The sequence below is a fragment of the Verticillium dahliae genome, genomic scaffold, assembly GCF_000150675.1.
Source record: "Verticillium dahliae VdLs.17 supercont1.6 genomic scaffold, whole genome shotgun sequence".
Taxonomy (NCBI): domain Eukaryota; kingdom Fungi; phylum Ascomycota; class Sordariomycetes; order Glomerellales; family Plectosphaerellaceae; genus Verticillium; species Verticillium dahliae.
This window is the reverse complement of record NW_009276926.1, coordinates 249,232-264,523: the sequence shown is the minus strand read 5'-3', so window position 1 is coordinate 264,523 and position 15,292 is coordinate 249,232. Positions and strand designations below refer to the sequence as shown.

The window sequence follows — 15,292 nt, the reverse complement described above, 5'->3', positions numbered from 1 at the left end:
TTCACGTAGCAAGTCTTCGAATGATCGACTTCAGATGGCCTGAAGAATGACATCAAGATGATCGATCGACTGCGCTCCATCTCCACGTCGACCGCTCTGCTCCTGGCCGGCATGGGGCTCCTCGTCAGTGTAACCGATACTGGCGGGCCTCCTGGCGGGCCATCACGGCTGGGCGAATGCCTGGCGCATCTTCCCGGCTCCATACAATGGGCGTCACGAAACACATCGCCGCTTGCCGTCGATGATACGGCCGGCCCTCGACCTGAGAGCTGGGCGCCATGGACTCATCGACCGTCTTGCGTCGAGGCTGCCAACGACCCAAAGGTAAAGTTCTGCACGTACACGGACGCCGGCCACGGTCCGCACGGCTTCAGTCTGATCACAACGCCCGAGATAGCGGCTGCCAACATCGACACGCTCCAAGATCCATCCTTCTCCTCCGTCGGCGCTCCCAACTTGGAGCATTGGCAAAAGCTGGAGGACGACCCCCCCTATGAAGTTGTGGATCTGCCAGGCAAAGGGAAAGGCGTGGTGGCGACGCGGCTCATCAAGAAGTACGATGTCTTCATGAGCGACTACGCTGTCCTGTTTGTCAACTTCCAGTTCACCGCCTCGGTGAGGCAGCACGACGGCTACGACCAGCTTCACACGGCTGCCGAGAGGCTTCGAAACCCGCATGCTTTGCTGTCGCTGGGTCGAAGCAACCCGGGTCACCAGTCTGACATTGTCGAGGATGTCATGAGGACGAACTCTTTCAACCTCGACATTTCCGGGGTGCCGCATATGGGCATGTTCCCCAAGATATCGGTCAGTATCAAGGAAATCTTGTTTCAAACCTTATTCGAACTAATCCAACGTAGAGAGTTAATCATGCCTGCAAACCTAAGTTAGCCTCTCGTGTTAATCGTTCTCCCAGATGGACTGACAGTGGCAATGTAGCTCTTTCATGAGATTTTCTAAGAGGAGTTTCGGAGCGACCATAGTGGCATTCCGCGACATTCATCCAGCGGAAGAGATCACCATAAGCTGTGCGTCCCTTCCCGAGACGCATCTCTTGAAAACACAACTGACAGCGCGAAAACTCGCAGACGCCCCATTTGGTCTGACGCACAGTCAGCGGCAGAGCACGCTGGCCGACTGGGGCTTCAAATGCACCTGCGAAATGTGCACTGCCGCGCCCGACGTCATCGCGGCATCGGACGCGCGTCGCAGCAAAGTCGAAGATCTCCAGGCCCAAGTCCTCGACTTTCTGGGGCGAGGCAAGATCCACGGCGCCATCAAGCTCATCGAGTCCATCCTCGAGCTCCTCGAGACAGAAGGGCTGCAGCCGCTCATGACAGAGCACTACGATTCGCTGGCGAGGATCTACTGGTACCTGAACGAGCGCGGCAAGTCGCGGGCGAATGCGAGGTCGGCTGTCGAGCTGCTGGCCGTGCATGGGTTCATCGACCTCAAGGACGTGGATCTCTACGTGGGCGCGGTCCTGGACAAATATGCTTCAGGGGCAGATTAGGTAGCAATCTGGAGCAATCAAAGGCCGCGAAATGCCAATACTGCCCGCCCGCAATGGACACCTAGCCTAATCTCATCGGGGACGTGGCCTGGAAGCCAATCTGGACACTAACAGAGCACAGCCCGGCTCAGTGGAGATGCTACCCTCGTTCGTGCTAAATGAGTGGTCATACGCATGCCTCATCTGTCCTCCCACGGAGTCATGCTCGTCATGGCCTGTGCAGCTTCACTTCTTCAACCAGGTCCTGTTCGTCGTCCGGACTGACAGCCGGATCGCCCGGTTTGAACCTCTCACACATCCCACCCGTGGACGAACGACGCCTCATGAGAACGTCAGTGAAGAAGAGCATCGCAGCCGTCTTTTGGCTGTCAGTCTTCATCTGCGCCTTCTTGGCGATCAGGAACATGGCGGCGTTTGCGGGTCCTCGCTATCACTTCACGATCCAGCCTGATTATTTTGTCGATTACGAGCAAGTGGCCGCCCAGGATCCCTCAGGCAAGGCGACAACGCAACCGAATCTGGGTATCCTCGACCGCGAGTACCCCGAGATTGAAATTCCGGGCACGCCTTGGGAGCGTCTCGTCACAAACGTCACACGTCTCAACGCCGAGAGCAAAGGCGACGTCAAGTACAAAGTGCTGTTCCTCACAAGGCACGGCCTAGGTTACCACAATGTCCAGCAGGCCAAGGTCGGCACCCCAGAGTGGGATGTAAGTCGAGCACTGAAAGGGGGAAAATATCAGGACAGAGCTCTGATGACTGACTGATGATAGCGCTACTGGTCGCGGCTCGACGGCGACGGTGCAGTCATCTGGCGTGACGCCCCCCTTGTCGAGGAGGGCATCAACCAGGCCAAGCAACTGAGTCTCATCTGGCAAGACGCTGTTGCCAACGGCAGGATGCCTCTGCCGCATTCTTTCTACACGAGCCCCTTGACTCGATGCCTGCAAACCAGCAAGCTTGTCATGGGCCCTCTCCTCGAGAGTCGCGGACACGCATTCCGCCCTATTGTCAAGGAGCTGCTGAGAGAGCGCATGACGGACCACACGTGCGACGCCAGGAGTACGCGCACCTCGATCCAGGAGGCGTACCCAGAGTACATCATTGAGCCAAGCCTCACAGAGACGGATGAGCTCTGGAAGGCCGATCGGTTCGAGTCGGATGAGGAGCACATTGCACGGAAGCAGCGCGTGCTCGAAGACATCTTTTCGACAGACCACAGCCAATACATTTCGCTGACGGTGCACTCACAAGCTATACAGGCCATCATGCAGGTGGGAGGTGCCACGCCGTTCAAGATTCGGGAGGGGACCTCATTTGCCGTGGTCATGCGGGCAGACGTGCTGCATACATAGCGACAAACACCGCATGCGGTTGGAGAGGATACAAATATTGGCACAGCGTAAATCATGTCGATATTGAGAATTACCAATTATGTAGGAGTTTCGTGATGACTCCGCTCAAAGCTCGCTCAAAATGTCCTCAGCCGCCTTCTCCGCCGCCATGAACGTCGAAACGGCTGTGAACGTGCCCGGGATCCGGGGATAGACAGACGCGTCGACGACACGAAGCCCCTGCACACCACGCACGCGGAACTTGGAATCCAAGACCGCCATAGGATCGCCGTCAGCACCGATGGGGCAGGTGCTCGACGCATGGTGGCCCCAAGCTGTGTCCTTGATGTAGGTAGCGACCTCCTCGGCCGTGTTGACATCCTTGCCTGGCAGCCTCTCCTCAACGGGAACAAGCTGCCTCTTAAAGGCGTCGCGGGCGACTCCGATAGCCTCCGAGATGGCCTGGATGTCGGCGTCGGCATCACCACTGCCGGTGTCGAAATAGTTGTAGACAATTTCTGGGACGTCTAGGGGGTCGGCGGAGAGGAGCTTCACCGTGCCAGCCGTGTTGCGGGGGTGGCTCTTGAGGATCGCCCATGTGTAAAGGGCAGGGTCGGACGTCGTATTGAAACTGTACCCTGGGAAGTATCCCTGGAAGTTCACAGGCCCTCCAAAGATGAAGGTGTCCCAGTCGTCGCCAGCCACCACTGAAGACTTGTATAACATGGCTACGCCAAGGCCTGACGAGGCATATGTCCCGCGGTTTCCGAGGACAGGCTTATTCCACCTCTCGAGGCAGGGGTCATCCTGGCCACCCCGACCAAATGTGCATCCCTCCAGCGCCGCGAAATCCGTCGGCGCTCTGCCAACGACACCAACCTCGTAATGATCTTGAAGGTTCGTGCCGACACCGGGTAGATCCGCGACGACCGGAATGCCGAACCTCTTGAGCTCGTCGGCGGGACCGACACCGCTGAGCTTCAGGATTTGAGGCGAATTGTAAGTCCCGCCGGCAATGATAACCTCCCTCGTGGCATTCACCGACCCGGGCTTGCCGGCGCCGGCGGTGCGAGAACGCGGGCTTGCCTTGTAGAGGTACTGCCCGTCCAGGAACTCGACACCCGTCGCACGCGGTGGGTCCTCAGCCTCGTCGAATACAACCTTGGTGACGTGACAGTTCATGCGGACATCAAGGGGATATCGTTTGCTCCCATCGCCGTTCTTGGCGTCACGCACAGCGACGATGAAGTCTCGAGGCCCGATGCGCTTGCCGTTGTCAGAGGAGATTGGGGTCTGGTAGTACCCGGGCCCTGTATCTCTACGGAGATTGTCCGCGTTCGCGTCGCCCAGGAGTAGACTGCCAATGTTGAAGACGGACTTTGTCAGGTTGCCGAGGGCGAATGCCCCGCCGAGGAAGAGGCTCAAAAGTTGGGGATCGGCCAACGGAATGGTCAGTGGTGCCATTTCCGTGTCGAGCCACCCGTCATAGCCGTGTCCAGGAATCAGGGGTAGAAGATAGCCGTTGTTTTCCATCTTGACAAAGTGTTTGCGCATGTTCTTCGCCGACCATGATTGATCACCCGTCAAACGAGCGATGTAGTCAAAGTCGGACTGGAACGGGTACAGCGCGATGAGGGCGTTGTGGGCAGTACAACCGCCTAGGGTACCTGTCCGTGGGTATAGGGTACCCTTGATCTTGGACCCTGGAGGAGGGTCGAGTCCAGTGTAGAGGCTGCCATCTGGCGTCTCATAAGTGGTCTTGAAGTCCCTCGCTTGCCTCTCGTCGTCCGCATAGTGCCGTACGAAGAAGTCCCAGGCCATAGCTCCGTCTTCCGATGCCCTCGCCGAGTACGATGGCACGGTATAGTTTGTGCTGAGACCTTGATCATCTCCGGCCTCGATCAGCAAGGTCTTATGTCCTGCCAAGGCAAGCCGGGCGGCCAGCGGCCCTCCTCCAGCCCCAGATCCGACAACAACGTACTCGTAGTCATCGAGAGTTTGCGCGAGCACCAACGAGGTGCCCATAAGCGGGAGGAGACGTCTGAGCCTCATGATGACAGGCGGTCGAAAAGCGAAATTTAAAGTATAGAGGAGTGGGAGATCTGGGACGAATATCCTGCCTTCTTGCTTCAAATCACCACAACTTAAATATGTTCTCTACTACGGGGCCAATCTGTTGAGAACGAAATGACCATGTCGATCTTCGGTGCCACTAACGCCCATGCACGATGTGACGTCTGGTGCGAGGGAAAACCTGGAGTTCAGGGGTGCTAGCTCGCGGCTTCTTGACTGCCGTGTGCTGGCGTTGGGGATATTGGGTCTTGGCAAGCAAGGCTCACGGCTGTCGGGAATGTCAAATTGTCAGAAAAATTGATGTCTCTGACTCGACCTTTACCTCCCTCGGCGTTCCGAAAGGAGTGTGTCAACGCAAGACGCAGAACAGGTTAAGGGCATGACGATGCTGTTTTCAGGTGAACGAGACGTTGATGTTGTCATTGAACGCCATCTGCGCAAAATGCCTAAGGCATCTGTCTGAGGTAATGCTGGCGTCACGTATTGCTTTTGATCGTGTCCCCGGGCCTCACGTGTTGTCCAATCATCCCATGTCCTTCATCCAAACTTTTAGACAAACAATGAGATTCGGAAGCCATCAGCCTCAGAGCTCAAACTTGGATGGGGGCCAGGGATCGAATTGCTTGTGTCAACTGATTCATTGTGACCAAGTCGTAGCTTAGAATGTTGCTTGGTAGTCATCCGTCTTAGTGCGTACCACCGATCAGATGGCCGTTATTCAGCTGGCGATCTTACCTCTAAAATGATCAACACGCGCCCCTGAGCCCCCTGGGGAAACTGGGTAGCGTTACCCCGCATTTGTCGAAAGACAGGTGCCCGAAGCGCTGAGCCGAGGCCTGAGCGATTCGAGCTGCTGTGCCTGCGATCTTGTCGACGCTGGACATCAAAAGCATGTGCTCACGCTCAAACTATTGGCAGTTAGCTCGATAACATGAGGCTTGAACAGAAATTACCAAATCATTACTTTCCCTTCGGCCGATCCCTTGGGGAGCGCCTTGGGGACGGAAAGTCCATTGCCAGTGACCCAATCTAGTGTCATTAAAAAGGCAGCACGCAGCATGGTGTACGGTCATGTGCCACAGGTAACCTTCATTTGCCTTGTTGAAACTGCCCACTCGTCCACCAATGTGATGAATACCGTCGACTACCTACCTTAATATAGAGATCTGTCTGGAGGGAGGCGAGTGATGGTGCTGATTCGGAGACTGAGACAACTTGGTCGATGATGTAATTGTGGCCCACAGTTGACTGCATTTCCACACAAAACACCAGATCCCTGAAGCCCACCACATTAACGCCGTTCCCCTCATTATCAACACTGAGAACGACACTCCAGGCTCACCATTGTCTCAAAAAGAGAAGCTATTCACTCGGAATCATGCTCAAAGCTGGAATCGTGGTCGTGGCAATTTTGGCCACACTCTTCCAGGTCTTCCTGAAGGATGCCGTCTGGATGGGCCTTGGCATCGGCAAGACCATCCAACCTCTCTCCGACTTTCCATACACCTGCCGACGCATCGAAGACCCTCGACTGGAAGCATGTGAGGATATGTGGCTGTCCGAGACAACCCGGCAACTGTTTCTTGCCTGCTCGGACTCAGACAGCCGGTCTAAATGGATCCCGAAGTACGTATTTGCTGCGTTTCTCATACTTACCATTCCTCAAGTCCGTGATTGGGGCTAGGCTGCCTTCAATACCGTTCAACAGCTGTTCTAAAGCCCACTGACCGGAATCTAGCGGTGGGAAGTATGATCCCTCTGGACAATCCCAGCGGGATGCTATAGTTGCCCTAGATCTTGATCTTCCACACCTCGACGCGTCCAGCGTTCGCGTTCTCAGGACTGAGGGATACACCGGCACCGCTGGAGACCGCCTGCTGAACCTTGTTGGTTTTACCGGCTTCGAGTCGACTGAGCAGGGCGAGGAAACAATCACATTGTTCGCTGTGAATAACCGCCCTCCCATTGATCCGCGTACGGGAAAACCGAATATCAGCCCAGGTCAAATTGGAGCCAATTCCACAATCGAGGTCTTTGAGACTGGCGCCGGCGCCACTTCGATGAAGCACATCCGCACCTACGCCAATGATGCCGTCGCGACGCCCAACCGCGTGGCCGCTCTCGCTAGAGACCTGTTTTACTTCACGAACGACCACGGACAGGACAAGGTTGGAATCGTAAGTGTTTCTTTCTTTCTTTTTTTTTTGGAGACATAGAGCCAAGGGCAATACTGAAGTCTCTATCCTTAGAAGCACCAGTTGGGGTTCATCCTCAAGACAGGCGACGTCAATGTTTGCACCGCATCTGGAGGCTGCAGAAAGATCGCCGACCAACTTAAGTTTCCCAACGGCCTCGCTCTCGGTCGCGATGGACTTCTCTACGTCCCAAGCGTAGGTACAGGTGGAATTCATGTCTACCGGATCCTCGAAGACCACAGCATCAAGCATGTTCAAGAGATCAAAACCGGATACAGCATCGACAACCTCTCTGTTGATCAAAATGGCGACATTTTCGTTGCTGCGTTTCCAGTCGCTTTCGACATGGTGAAGGCTTTCGATGACCCACGCAACTCTTCTCCAGCCGCCGCTGTACTGCGCGTGAGCAAGGGTGAGAAGGGATATACTGTCGACAAAGTGCTTGAAGATGCGCGCGGTGAGGTACTTCCTGCGGCTACGACGGCTCTTCATGATGTCAAGACGGGCAGGCTTTTTCTGAGCAGTGAGTGTTTGGCCACAAGCACTGCTTACTTTCGCTTGCTGACGTCTTCAGGTGTCCTTTCGCCCTTCATCGCCGTTTGCGAGCCAAAGCAGTAAGATCAGCGGGCTCCAAAAACTCAATTGGTCGTGGTTGTGTATCAAACACCGAACCAAAGGAACTGTTCGCAAGATGAAATCGGGTGTCAGCTATCGACCTGGCTGTGGAAATGACGTGAAGATCGCCGCATCGTTGGCCAGCACGATATCTATATTTAGAATAGAAATTTCGGAGCAGCTAAGAATTTCTGCTGGCCAGGCAAATCCATGAAATCCTATCAGCTCACGGCGAACTCGATCAACAAGGGATGCTGGCCCCGACTGTAGCCGCAATAGACGCCCTGCCAGCTTGGTCGTGTGCCTACAGCATTGTTGCGTGCGTTGTGTCGCGTGCCTGTGTCGATTGACAAGATTCTTTACCCGCTACGGCCTGGTAAAGCCCTGAAGGATTTGAAGGCTGAAAGCGGGCTGTAGCTGGTTATGACGTTTTGGTGAATCCTCCCAGCTGGTGGCTGCGGATGATGCAGATCGACACTCAATCGGCGCTGCAGGGTCCCGGTCCCGAAGCAGGGCAGTGCTTTGCAATCGCCACGATCCTTCAACTGCAACGCTACGGGAGATTTAATTGGCGTTCATCTGCGTATCATGCGGTTGGCCCTGAAAGCTTAGGTTTTTGATCTCCGAACCTTAACTCTGCTTGGCTGAACTAACTACAAGGCTCGAGATCTGCATCGGCAGCTTGGTAGGAAGCTCGATAATAATAGCGACAGTTCGAATGATCTCGGTGACCAGTGGGTTCAGTGCGCCCCCAAGCGACGTCAGTTGCATAGCTGGCTCACAAGACATGGTGAACACCCATGTTTTGTGACTACAAAGTAAAGACGCATCGCTTTTGGTGTCTGAGCAGATATATAAAAGCATGCGTCCTCGTCTCTCCTATGGTTGAAGGTCCATACCGCAACAACAAAAATAATTCTCAAACCAAAATCTATTCGGACAATCAAGATTCATTACTCCATTTTCAAATACCCTTAAAGCACTTACCATTATCATGAAGTCCGCCTCCATCCTTGCTTTGGCCTCAACGGCCTCAGGCGCAGTCATTTCGCTCAATGCTCGAGATGATGCCACCCACATCCAAACCCGCCAGGCTCAAAACGTACAGGAGGGCCTCAATGCATGCACCGATAAAGCCATTCCTTGCACAGTAAGACGCCTTTCCATGAGTAAAGCTTTTGAAGTGGCGCTAAACGAGAGACGCTAGATTGTTTCAGCATCCACGGAGAAAGTGAACTACGGATCGAAGAATCCTCGCGACATCGCAGATCAGTACATACTACCCTTGACTGCCATGAAAAAGTACGATGAATCTAACCAACTTCCAGACTCTGGGAGAAGTGTCTTGAAGGAGGCTGCAATGTCGAGGGATGGGACGAAGACACGGAAGTTGTCTCTGGTCTTGGGCCTACGGGGGATACACTCAACGTTCTAGCTCACGGCAACTGGCCACCAGAGTTCCGTCACGGTCTTGTGTGGGGCATGACCGAGCTGGTTGGTGGACTCTCAGAGCCTTACCGTATGACAGCGGATCGACCGCCTGTCAGGGGAGAAGGTGGCAAGGTGGGTATTGACGCCTTCAAGGCCCCCAAGAACTTCCATATCAGCCGATATGCCTGGGATGACGATCATTGGGAGAGTCAGGCATTCATCAGTCTTTCAGCCTCCATGGAGGATGCTGGCTCGTCTACTTGCGAGGCACTTGTTGGTGCTCTGGAGACTGTCATTGGAGCTTTCAACGACAACATTGGGTCTCTCATTGGTGCCGCCGAGCCCGCTTGCGGTGCTACTGGCTAAGAAGCATGATGTATGCCTGTCTTGGCGTCTTTTCTGTTTTGTAATAAGAATACTTCGCGATTAAACCATTTTAACGAGTTGTAGTTGATCGCTATGGAAATCGTACTTGACGTCAACTGCACCATTCAGATTTCTCCAGCTTTGGTTAGTTGATCCATTGCCTCTTTATCCAGCCTGAGCGTCATCCAGTGTTCCATTCGCTTCGCTCCAAGGCTGTCGTAGAATTTCAAAGCGGACTCGTTGCTTCTATAGCAGTTCCATTCCAACTTGGTGCCACCCAGCTCCTGAGCTTCAGTGGCCAATCTCTTGATTAAAAGACCTGCGTATCCCCGACGCCGGTATCTTTTGGATACAAAGAGTTCCTCAAGGCAAATCCCTGGCTCGGCCGACCACGTAGAGTAGTTGTAGAAGAACATAGCCATTCCAGCTATGTCTCCTTCGGGAGAGATAAGTAAGAGAGTCTTTGCGAAGCCTGGCGTGAATGAAAGTCCTCTTCTTACATCTTTGCTGGACTCTACGAAGCTCAGCGTCTCAAGAAGTTTCGCCTCTGTGACCTTCGGTGTACTTTCAGGGTCCTGTTCACTGGACCCTTCGTGAAGGAAAGTGTAGATTATTGGGACATCTACATATGATAGAATTGATCAGTACTAAAAGCATTTCGTCTTTGGTTCTTAACCATCAGTAAGAGCTAATTACCTTCTCGAGTGGCGAAGCGGTAGCTACATGGGGCAGCCATGCTTCTAATTAGTCGACAATACAGGAATTATGAGCTGTTCTGGAACTTTTGAGGCTGACTCGACCGACGAATGTTCATTGCATGTTGAAAGCACGTCCACAAAAACCCATGTCATCATCGGCCCTGTCATCGACATACCCCGCTCGGGCTGAGTGGCTGACGTACCCCGCACATGGCAAGGCACTTTGAGTTAACGAGCTAGTATCAAGTCTGCCTTGCTGCCACAGCTGTCCTCTCTGGTGGTATCATTACCGGCACGCGCGACGTGGTTTTGCTAAGCCACACAAGGCAGGCTGAACGCCAGCAATCTAAGCAGTTTGGGCCACCGGTCTTCTCGGGCTGTCAGCAAGGAATTTCTTGCTCTCATCATAATCCTCGATGCGATCTCCAGCAACCCATAATGCAGCAAGAACCTGCCTTTCACTCTTAGAGGCGCAGATTAGGGGTTTGCACGGCGAGGATTGGCGTCGCTGCACAATTCTGACAGTGATCTTTCGGACTACGTCGATGAGAAGGATATCACCCTTCTCCCATTTTACCAAAACTTGGGATGAGTCAGCAAGCGACAATGCTACCTAGGTCCAGGTACTTCTTTGAAATCTGTTCTCCGTCGCCGTATGACGGCGGCACGTGATAGAGCTTTTGTCACCTCGAAACGGCGGCTCCGTCGCTCCACGTTGCGTGCTGCGGCCCCAGGCACTTGACACGTTACCGAAACACGTCTCGAGCCCCGTCTCCTTGTGAATACGCACCACTGCCGTGAGATTAAGGATTAGCCTAGTCTGTTTTCAATGACGAGGAACACATGCATACGAGTTGACGTGCCACCGTTGGACTGCCAACGTCGTTCCATCTGGGAACATTACTGTGGCGCCGAATCTCGTCCTCAATCTTTCTTCGAGCGGTTTATTCATCATCAGTTGGCAGTACATGCTGGCCACTCGCGCCAAAGACACTTGTGCCCGTCGATGAAACCAAACTTTGCGTCCCGTACCGATAAACACAACGAAAACTCCTGACCTAATACTTTGTCGAACAAGTCAGGCACAGAGTGCTTGATCTCGGTGGAGAGGCCGATGCTCGATACCACGGGCGTTCCTCCTTCATTTCCTGCATGAAGTATAGCTGAGAATGTAAGCCATGCTGGATTGATGAAACAGCCGTACATGTTGTGCGGCCAAATGGGCAACAAAGGGGAACTATACTAAAGTAAAATTCAAGCGGAAAACACGCGGCAGAGAATTTAGTGACACTTAGGAGCGGTCTCAATGTTTTTGGCCAGTATCGTTAAAAGGGCAGTCTTCCGACCTCTTCGTGAGTTTTGAGTCTGAAAGTAGCTTACGATTGCCGGTGACATCAACTTCGCCCTTTGTGGCGTGTCTTTAATTCCTGCGTTTCTGGTGGTCAAAAAACTTGAAATGGAGTATTCAGATGGGGTCAAATCCACGCGAGGTGTGAAGATGCGATAATCTTTGGACCGAACGGAAAAAAAGTCTCCCCCTCAATGGAGGGTCGGAGGTGGTGCTAATCATATGAGCCATGATTAGTAGAACATCTATGCCAGCCCATCGTCGGTTGACATGTGGGCTTGACCGGCAATATACCGGCATACCGGCTACTAAAACCAGACGCCGGCCCGGGTCGGGACCCACACGGCCGCGCCTCCGTTGTGAGGGGTAAAGAATGATATTGATTGCGGGGAAAGGGCGCGCCGTCGACATGCCTTCAACAAGAGTCTCGAATCTTCGAATCAACTGAGCCTTGTCACGAGCAATGATCCTAAAATCATTGAGAAATTGATAAATAAGACCAAACACTCACACGTTCGATCGTTCCCGGACTTGCACCAAAGCTGGAAAATCCATTCACCTTACACTTTACGACCACCATTAGCAACAATAATTCGTCCAAGCATCATGTCGAAGATCTCCGACTACAAACTACTTGCTTTTGACGTCTATGGCACGCTTATTGACTGGGAGCAAGGTGCGCTCACCGCTCTTCAGCCTCTCCTAGACAAGAACTCTGCTTCATTCTCTCGATCGCATCTCCTCAATGTATTCCATGAATGCGAGGCTGCCCAGCAAGCCAAGACACCGGAGCTAAAGTATGCTCAACTGCTTGCCACAATTCATCCCCAGATTGCGACCAAACTCGGGCTTGCAGCCCCGAATGCGGCCGAGAGCGAGGCTTTCGGCAACTCTGTTAGCTCTTGGCCCGCTTTTCCCGATACTGTCGACGCCCTGCGACGACTCTCGTCCCACTTCAAGCTCGTTGTCTTGTCCAATGTCGACCGCGAATCGTTCAAGGGGTCGAATGAGGGACCGCTGCAGGGCGTGCCTTTCGACCTTATCATCACCGCTCAGGATGTTGGTAGTTACAAGCCGAACCTGCAAAACTTCGTGCATATGCTACGGGAAGTCAAAGAAAGATTTGGAGTGGACAAGGAGCATGTTATTCAGACTGCACAGAGCCAATTCCACGACCACCACCCGGCAAAGGAGATAGGCATCAAGTCATCATGGATCATCCGCCCAGGTGCCGTCATGGGCAACAGAGATCAGGAGATTTGGGATTGGAAGTACGACACTCTCGGAGAAATGGCTGATGCTTTGGAAGCCGAGCTGGGAAGAGTCGACGATTGAAGGAGCACTGCTGCTGTGTCGCCACAACACTCGCCTACCTAGGTAGTTTGATATGCTAGATTACTTCTGACGAACTCTAAAGAGCTCTGTTAATAAATGGATCATGAACCAAGGTCCCATTCTCGTCCGGACTGATGTTCTCAGTACATGAATTTGAGTCCGGTTTTGCGCAGCTGTTGCCCATTCAAGAAGTAATACTGGACGTTGGCCACAATCGACAGAACAAAAGCAGCGGCAGACAGGCCCGCAATCACCGAGAATCCAGTCCTGTAAAGAGGGGCATCCTCGGAGCGGAACAGCTGTTTGCCGATGATTCCGGAACAGTTTGCAGCCATGATGTGAAGTGCCATTGTGATGGACCGTTCACCGGCAGTCTTGGCATTGAGGGCCAGCCAAGATCCGTTGATAGCATCTTTACACAAAGAATGTCAGTGAGATCTGAGGTTTCATCAAGAAGCATTGGATCACTTACGCCAGGGCCAGGAGAAAGCGATCGAACAAATGAGGATGCCGAATTTGAGATTTGAGTTTGTCGATTCGACGAGGATGCGATTTCCGATCTATGATAACGTCAATATGAGGACCACAGCCCAATTTGGAGGGGACCTTACGTTAAAGGCGAAGCCTAAAAGGAAACCGAGAGACACAAAGGGACCGCGGACTCCAAGCTTGTCACTGCGTTGCCAAATTCAGTCCTAGCCGTACGCTACGGTTGAAAAGTGAATCATGCTTACGCCGACCACCCGAATAACAGGTTGACAAACATCAGCCCCCAAGATCCGATCGAAACAAGCGCATTAGACTCCAGTCTCCCAAAGCCGAAGCTGACGACCAAGCTCGGGGCATATGAACCGAATGCCTGAGGAGGGGCCAGGCCAGCGATCGTGAACCCGAGATGGGGCAACAGACGCCAGTTTGTCAACTATTATCATCAATTAGCCAATCTGTGGATAGGAGCGGAGGTCGGTAAGATACAGACTGTGCTCTTGATTTCGGCCCACGTGACGTGGCGCTTTGGTTGGGCCTTGGTAGGGTCATCGCGCAGCACTCTCTCATATATAATTTGGGCTTCACGCTCAGTAAAGTAGCGATACCCCAAATTAGAGACGGGATCACTAATCTTGTTCGGAAATGTGGTCAAAAATCCAATACCGATTAAGACTGTGAAAATGCCCTCAAGCTGAAGGATTGTGTTAGCATCGGAGCACAGAAGATACGCGCTGGTGGAAAGGGTGTTGCTTACAATGAACAGCCATTGCCAGCCGGCCAAACGAGCAATGCCTCGCATGTGGAGACTAACATGGTGATCAGTGATTATGAGAATGAGCGGGAATTGTCATACTCACACTCCATAGGCAATAATGCCGGTCATAGCTAATGCGAACAGGTTACCGACAAAAAACCAAGAGAATCGGCGGCTTATTTCATCCCGCTTATACCATCGTGTGAGAGTGAAAAGCGCCGCAGGGATGAAACCAGCTTCACATAGTCTATGCATGTTAGTTCTGGCGGAGCAAAACATTGGCGACCAACGTACCCAAGAAGGAGTCGCGTTACCATGAATGAAGTGAGCCCATTCTGGAAAGCCTGGAAGGTAGCAACAAGTCCCCTACGGATCTCAGCTCATGGAAATATCACGGAAGAATACGAGGCATACCAGGCTACTATCTGGCCACCGATCCAAAGAGTTGGCCCAACACGGTATAAAATCAGGTTGGAAGGGATCTTGGAAGTGGTTAGCCGAAACTATAGATTCGGAGGTCGATCCACAAACCTCAAGCAGAATGATACCGACGGACAAGAGCTGTTGGCCAACATTGAACTGGTTCTGTGTGATGCCAACATCGACGAAAAAGTTATCCGTCAAAGCATTGCCGCTATGTTGATGATCAGTATTGGAGAATGAAATGACCAATCTTTGACCAACATGTTTCCCCGGTCTAGCTGCAAAGCGAAGAACCCCGCAATCAACAGTGGCATAACAACGAAGTCGATTCTGTGTGGAAGTTAGCATGGATGCGACAACGAGCATTAGCTTCACGAATGACGTACTTCCTCAGCAACTTCTTCTCTTCTTCTTCTGACCATTGGAAATCCGACGCGGCACCCTTCTTGAGAAGTTCATCCGGCGGAGAGTTGGGGCGTTTTTCGTCGGCAGTAATATCCATTGTGAAATTGGATTTCAGATCAGCTGTGCGACAACACAACTGCAAAAGATACGATTACAATCGAAGGCCAGGTGGACTTGCAAAAGGCAAAGGGTCTTTATATCCGAAGTTTCCACTTGGATTTCACAATTCCAGTCTACAGCCTCCGCATATTATCCCGATCAAAATCTTCCTGGATCACACTATGGAGCCTTCCACGCGGGTGGATTCAACATT

General features: G+C 52.8%; 8 protein-coding genes across 8 annotated transcripts; 5 read left to right on the top strand and 3 right to left on the bottom strand.

Annotated features, from left to right (window-relative positions):
* Positions 1-57: 57 nt before the first annotated feature.
* On the top strand, positions 58-1,513 carry VDAG_03641 (uncharacterized protein; the record flags this gene model as incomplete). Its single annotated transcript, XM_009653725.1, has 4 exons — positions 58-807; positions 861-886; positions 940-1,028; positions 1,074-1,513. 4 exons carry the CDS (start codon positions 58-60, stop codon positions 1,511-1,513), a joined length of 1,305 nt encoding a protein of 434 aa, XP_009652020.1.
* Positions 1,514-1,917: 404 nt separating this feature from the next.
* VDAG_03640 (phosphoglycerate mutase family protein) lies at positions 1,918-2,868 on the top strand (the record flags this gene model as incomplete). The annotated part of the gene is made up of 2 exons (XM_009653724.1): positions 1,918-2,223; positions 2,287-2,868. The coding sequence occupies 2 exons, from the start codon at positions 1,918-1,920 to the stop codon at positions 2,866-2,868; spliced, it is 888 nt and encodes a 295-aa protein (XP_009652019.1).
* Positions 2,869-2,973: 105 nt separating this feature from the next.
* VDAG_03639 (choline dehydrogenase) lies at positions 2,974-4,899 on the bottom strand (the record flags this gene model as incomplete). The annotated part of the gene is made up of 1 exon (XM_009653723.1): positions 2,974-4,899. The coding sequence occupies one exon, from the start codon at positions 4,897-4,899 to the stop codon at positions 2,974-2,976; it is 1,926 nt and encodes a 641-aa protein (XP_009652018.1).
* A 1,329-nt stretch (positions 4,900-6,228) lies between these two features.
* VDAG_03638 (uncharacterized protein) lies at positions 6,229-8,026 on the top strand. The gene is made up of 4 exons (XM_009653722.1): positions 6,229-6,546; positions 6,659-7,097; positions 7,170-7,638; positions 7,690-8,026. Exons 1-4 carry the CDS (start codon positions 6,299-6,301, stop codon positions 7,731-7,733), a joined length of 1,200 nt encoding a protein of 399 aa, XP_009652017.1. The 5' UTR covers positions 6,229-6,298; the 3' UTR covers positions 7,734-8,026.
* An 822-nt stretch (positions 8,027-8,848) lies between these two features.
* VDAG_03637 (uncharacterized protein) lies at positions 8,849-9,527 on the top strand (the record flags this gene model as incomplete). The annotated part of the gene is made up of 2 exons (XM_009653721.1): positions 8,849-8,880; positions 9,059-9,527. The coding sequence occupies 2 exons, from the start codon at positions 8,849-8,851 to the stop codon at positions 9,525-9,527; spliced, it is 501 nt and encodes a 166-aa protein (XP_009652016.1).
* Positions 9,528-9,591: 64 nt separating this feature from the next.
* VDAG_03636 (N-acetyltransferase ats1) lies at positions 9,592-10,307 on the bottom strand. Its single transcript, XM_009653720.1, has 2 exons — positions 10,224-10,307; positions 9,592-10,149 (listed from the first exon to the last, which is right to left on the bottom strand). The coding sequence occupies exons 1-2, from the start codon at positions 10,261-10,263 to the stop codon at positions 9,653-9,655; spliced, it is 537 nt and encodes a 178-aa protein (XP_009652015.1). The 5' UTR covers positions 10,264-10,307; the 3' UTR covers positions 9,592-9,652.
* A 1,872-nt stretch (positions 10,308-12,179) lies between these two features.
* On the top strand, positions 12,180-12,908 carry VDAG_03635 (haloacid dehalogenase; the record flags this gene model as incomplete). Its single annotated transcript, XM_009653719.1, has 1 exon — positions 12,180-12,908. The coding sequence occupies one exon, from the start codon at positions 12,180-12,182 to the stop codon at positions 12,906-12,908; it is 729 nt and encodes a 242-aa protein (XP_009652014.1).
* Positions 12,909-12,968: 60 nt separating this feature from the next.
* VDAG_03634 (alternative sulfate transporter) lies at positions 12,969-15,076 on the bottom strand (the record flags this gene model as incomplete). Its single annotated transcript, XM_009653718.1, has 13 exons — positions 12,969-12,984; positions 13,056-13,320; positions 13,381-13,468; positions 13,520-13,583; positions 13,643-13,830; positions 13,888-14,088; positions 14,152-14,203; positions 14,255-14,398; positions 14,446-14,517; positions 14,566-14,633; positions 14,683-14,785; positions 14,836-14,904; positions 14,961-15,076. 13 exons carry the CDS (start codon positions 15,074-15,076, stop codon positions 12,969-12,971), a joined length of 1,446 nt encoding a protein of 481 aa, XP_009652013.1.
* Positions 15,077-15,292: the final 216 nt, after the last annotated feature.